General features: G+C 44.8%; 1 protein-coding gene and 1 pseudogene across 1 annotated transcript in view; both read right to left on the reverse strand.

Annotated features, from left to right (window-relative positions):
- The window catches only part of MCF2L2 (MCF.2 cell line derived transforming sequence-like 2), a 187,483-nt gene extending 181,690 nt beyond the window's left edge, over positions 1–5,793 (reverse strand). Inside the window, 1 exon segment of the mRNA XM_025042363.1 lies at positions 5,273–5,793. Coding sequence (XP_024898131.1) covers positions 5,273–5,348 — 76 coding nt within the window. The 5' untranslated portion in view covers positions 5,349–5,793.
- On the reverse strand, positions 749–1,071 carry LOC107196693 (annotated as a pseudogene).
- Positions 5,794–5,845: the final 52 nt, after the last annotated feature.

Here is a 5,845-nt window from a genome sequence, read left to right on the forward strand (position 1 = left end):
ATTCCCCTTACTCCCCCCCAATGAGAAATCTTTCCACTCTCCATCTACCTTAATCCTCTCCTTACTTCAAGATCCAGCTCAAATTACACAACTAATATAAAGCTTTCTTGACTCCCCAGAGCTCACAACCACTTCAGCCTCTAAATGCTTACAGCACTGTCTGGATTGGCAACCAATCAGAGACCAACTTGTGAGTTTTCTGCACTGTCTCCTGATATAACTATCAGATTGGTTCCAGGACCACACCCTCCCCCAGTCTCCCATGGATACCAAAATCTACAGATGCTCAAGACCTTATATAAAATGATGTAGAACAGTGCATACAGTCAGCCCTCTGCATCCGCACGATTCTCAACCACGGATCAAAAAGCTGTTTTCAATCCACTTTTTGAATATCATGTTTTATGTTTTTGTATCCCATCATGTCTACAAAACGCCCATCTGTGTCTCCTGCTTCTGGTGAGAGAAGAGGAAGGTAATTATTCTTGAGAAGAAACTCAAAATAACTGCCCAATTGTAGGTTAAGTTAAGCGTTCTGAGTGCATTTAAGGTAGGCTAAGCTAAACTATGATGTTCAGTAGGTTACATGTATTCAATGCATTTTTGACTTATGATATTTTCAACTTACAATAGGTTTATCAACACCTAAACTCCATCCTAAATTGAGGAGTACCTGTGGTGGAATTCCAACTATGCATTTTTATTTTTTTTTTTTTATGAAAAGGCTTTATTACCCAAGGGATGGGGCTCAGTCTTTCTTGGCTGCTGCCTTCTTCATGGCAGCAAGGACGCTGCTCCGCTCCTCACGCCCTCTTGGCGTGGGTGTATGTCCTCACCCTTTTCTTGATGAACTTCAGGGCCCACTTGTCCTTAGAGACCTTGAGCAGCTCCATGGCATGCCACTGATAGTGGGCAAAGCCACACACCTCTCACCTCTCGGATCACATCCTGCACAGACGTGGTGGGCTTGGTGAGGCGCCCTCAGCAGCAGCTATACCTCAGCTTGCTCATGTTCTTAGTTACCTTGTGACCCTTGTTGAGGCCCAAGGCCATGGGGCAGTGCAGAGCCATGGCTGCTGTTCCTCAATGGCTACCGTGGCAAAAGGTTGCATTGTTTTTTAATGCAATGAAATGTTATTTTATTGTGAGCAAGAGAGCTTTTGTAGATATTTAAACATTTCTTAAATTTTATTTCGCACTTCGCAATTTAGTTGTCAATCAATTTCTTTTAGTGTTCAAACATTTTTAATAGACCTTAAACAATCCATAAGCCCTAGAGCACAGTGTCTAGAGAGCCTAATAGAAAAATGGCTCACATGCAGTTAATTCACTTTTGGGGTAGATGAAGTCATTACTCCAGCACGTCTAGGTGTCCCTACTGGGCGCATTCCCATCTAAGCAGCAAATACTCTAATTAGATCCACCCCTCAGCACCAACAGCTGAGGCATAGTCCTCGGCATTTCATCCACTACTCCGTTGTAGAATAATGAGTCATAGGCTGAATTTCTCAGTTTAGTTTTCTTCTGGTTGCATGTTACCAATGCCAGTAGCGTCCTAAAAGTAATGACCTGGATTCCAAGTCAAAAGCCTACAGCTCTTGTCACCAAAACAGCCACCAATCCAATCTCCGATCATGTACGGAATGTCTCAAAGGTTGTTCCTTTCGGCCTGATGGTTTAATTGGGTGTAGCCAAACATATGAAACTATTTTAGAACAATGACAGAGTAAGATCAACATCATTACTTCTAATATGAAATGACAAGGTAGGGCAGTGAGCTGGACTGGAAATGTGAAGCCTGCGCAGGGGATTACTGACACCAACCAGATAGATGACTAAGGTTTTCCGCTAACTGGAAGCACCATGCGAGCCATATGTGCTCTGCCGATCAAAATCCTAGAGCAATCTGAGATGCATTAGTAAAAGTCCATGTGTGCTTAGGCAGCACCTCTGCATATCAATGGCAGTACAGTAAAACTTTCAGAGAGAACTCAAGAACTGGAAGGGATGCGGTAGAGAAAATAAAACAACTATTTTCTGATTGTGAAACTCTGTAGTTGAACCAATGTGGCTCTATAGTCCAGAATAAAAGGGAGAAGTTATTCCTACTTGTGTCCCGCATGGGTAATAACATATCTGGACACTGTCTACATGTGAACTGCATATTTTATGATAGTACCTGACAAACTAATAAAATCCAAAGAAGGAGTTCCCCACAGTGAACCACATCATATAAAGAAGACTTGAGAAACTTAATGTTAACTTGAAAAGTGTGGTTAAGGAAACAAAAGAGTTATCCTCAAATACTTCAGAACTGTCCTTAAAAGTGTAAAAATTGTCTGGCATTGCTCAATATTCAAGGTCCTTTCTAAGGCACAACTCATTCATTTATTCAGCAAACGTTTATTCTGCATCTCCTTAGAGGAAGGTCCTGTGCTAGGTAACTGTCTAGGACACATGGATAAGCAATGAGGAGCCTAGGAGCAGAGATAAGACAAGCACACAAATAACCAAATAACCATAACAGAGGGGAGAGTATGAGAGGCGTCATGTGAGTAGAACAAAACCTACTTGGGAAATCTGAAGCAGGAGTCATTATGTCCTATTGGCAGGATCAGAGAAAGTACCTGGTGAAGGAAGCATTGAAAGGTGTGCACTATCTGTGAGGGGAAATACGTTAAGAGGTCATTCCAGGTGGAGGGAAAGCAGAAGCAAAAGTTTACAGGTGGGAACAGAGTTGAAAATTATAGTGTTACAAAGCTGAAGAACTAAATAGCCCAAGTTGATCAACCACAGGTATAGAAATATCAAGTATTGGGAGATAAGACTAGAAGGGTACCAAATAATAAAGAGCTTGTGTGCGCCAGGCTACAGCGAATGACTATGTAAGAGTATTATTAAAGGTTCTGGCATACACAAGTGCTATATTCTTAGTGGGTTCTTTTATTCCTAGTTTAGGTTAGAGGCAAATACAGGAGAGGAGAGAGGTTTACGCAATGGTTAGCCAGGAGAAAATGAAGTTCTGAAACAGGTCAGAGGCAGGTAGCAGTGGGAATGGACATGAAGAAAGAGACTCATGAGATATTTCAGAAACTGAATCAACAGGACCCAGACCTAAATTGTCAAATTTCAGGAACTGTAGAAAGCAAATTTCAGGGACTGTGAAAAGAGCAGAAACCCAAGCTGGAAGAAGAACTGGGTGAAGGACAGAGATGGCAGAGTGAATTATGGATGTGCAGTGTTGCTACCCAGATGAGTGTCTAGGATGGGACCAGGAGACTATTTTAACCCACAGCCTTGTTCCAAGCATTCCTCGGAAGCTGCTCCCCAAGGAAACTCCTGAAAAGAACAGTCAAACACAGAGCCAATCCACCCTAGCAGAAGCTTCACTGGCCACTCAATGCAATTCTCCCTGAAGACAGGGGGCTATTGCAGGGTGACAGACCCCTCAGTGAGATGCCTGAACAGAGCATCCAAAGAGCTTCCTTCTGGTCCCAAGCCTATTTTGTTACTGCTGAAACCTTAAAAGATGAACTTCCTAGGTCTCAATTTCTTCGGAAGAGCTTCCTTCTGGTCCCAAGCCTACTATTTTGTTACCGCTGAAATCTTAAAAGATGAACTTCCTAGGTCTCAATTTCTTCGTTTACAAGATGGGCATAATAATGTGTACCCCACCTATTTTACAGTTTGTGAGGTTACACAGAGACAGAATGCTGCAAAGCACATAAATGCCAGGGGTCAACAGATGTTCTCTGAGGGCAGAAACCACAGAAATTCATGTTTGTACGTTGAATGGAGCTGACTATAGAAGAAGAGAAGGAGCAAGGCGGTCAAAGAACACCATAGCCTGGGCCCCACAGGCAGCCTCATGTTAGCCAAGGAACATTGCCTAGCAAATCTTCGAGAAGATCTACATCCAAAGAAATAGGAGGAAACTTAATGATCATCTTGGTCTATCTTCTTATTTAACAGATGAGAGAGACCCAGTGACCTGCCCAAGATTTTTAGTGGCAAAGGGCCCAGAGATATGACCAATAACACATTCACAGCGTAGACAGTGTTTTTACCCACGTTATCTTACAAATAGCCTTGGAGTTGGGTAAGAAAGAACTATTAAAATTCCCATTTTTCCACCTGAGATTGAATGATTTATCCACAGAAGGATTCAAATCCAGCCAGTAAAACCCCTAGTCCACTGATCTTTCTCTACACCACAATTTCGTGCACAGGCTGGTATTTAGCACAATCATTTCAGCATTCGATATATTTCAAACTCCAAATTGTTTCATTAGAAGGTATTTTTCTTCTTATTTCAACCTGCCTTCAACAGCATTTCACACTGAGCCTTTCCTGGTAGGACTGTACTGACCTTTTCTCTTAAAGAAAAACAAGTTCGGTGGCCACATTTGGCACCAGAAACATTTTTGAAAACAGAATCATCAAAACTGGGCCTTGTCATATAAATCATCTTCACAAAACATATCCCCACACGTGTGTCATTCTAGATGTACATCATTATTGTGCTAAACACACTGGACTAGGGTACTCGAAGCGCAATGATCTCTCACTAATTGAATCAAGACTTAACAAATACCAAGAAGACAGTTTTAAGAAATGGGTGCGACAGTGAGGTAAAAACGTACTGACTTTATCAATGAAAACTGATTCGCATTCATGGTAGCGTCTCGAAGTGAGCAACACGGAAAATCACCCCGATAATTCTTGTCATCTCCATCTAAAGGCTCTCAACACGAATGTCTTTATTTGGGGGAGGTCCAGGGAAGGGGAAGGGGAAAGCACATGTGTTTCACCAAGCTCTCTCGTGAACAAGCCTCCAGCGGTTTGGCGGTAGTTTCTGCTGGAAAGCACTGGCTTCTGCTCCTCAGGTACCCTTTCCTTTCCCATTACTGCGTAAACTACAACACAACTCCCCATCCCCGCCATGGTTAGAACAGGTAACGGGTGGTAACAGCCCAGAAGCCCTCGGTTTAGGGCTCAACAGACTTGGCAATCGCTTGGTAAAGGCACCTGTCCCACGGCCAGACCTGGCCCCGACAGACGTGGGGACCCCAGGGCCTCGAGGGCCGCGAGCGCCGCGCCCCAGGGATGCCTGTTACTGATGGCCCCAAGCAGCGGACGAGGCACGCGCCCCATGGCCTTCGCAGGTAGGACGCTGCCCCCAGCTGCGGGTGAGGGCAGGTGGGACCCGGCCCCAGACTACGGCCCCACCCTCCATCAATAATACGCAAGGGGAAAAAAAAGCTTCATTTACCGATATGAGTGATCACTGTTGCCAGTCGCCGGATGAGCTCCTGGGGGGCCATATCTTCTTTTAACCAAAATAACATTTCACCGAAAAAAAAAAAAAAAGGTCAGTATAAACAAAAAAGCAACACAAAACTCTACTGCTGCTCTGGATGATTTCAAAAGGATGCTCTGCCCTCACTCTTCCTCGCTGTCTTCAGGCACAAAACGAGTCACTCCCAGTCAAGACCAACTCTACTGGGCCGCTCGGCCAGACAACGCCGGCCACGCCCTACAGGGGATTATTTTAGAGATTAAGTCAAGCAGCTTTCCTAACATAACGTCTGGCTCTGAGAGAGAGGGAGAAAGCAGCTCTGGAGGTGAGAAAAGCAAGTCGCTCCAATCTCGCTGTGACAGCGCATCGGGCTTCCGCGGCGGAGGTAGCCTGTGGGTTTCTGGATTTATGGTCCTGGGCAGTCGAGTCTCTGGTGCCCCCTCTCGGGAGGGTCAGGATGAAGGATGCTCGGCCGGCGCGCAGTGGGAGCGCGGAGCCAGCGTGTGCAGACGGCGAAAGAGCGGAGGCGCCGGCATCTGCTCGGCG

Source organism: Pteropus alecto, unplaced genomic scaffold (assembly GCF_000325575.1).
Source record: "Pteropus alecto unplaced genomic scaffold, ASM32557v1 scaffold88, whole genome shotgun sequence".
NCBI classification, from domain to species: domain Eukaryota; kingdom Metazoa; phylum Chordata; class Mammalia; order Chiroptera; family Pteropodidae; genus Pteropus; species Pteropus alecto.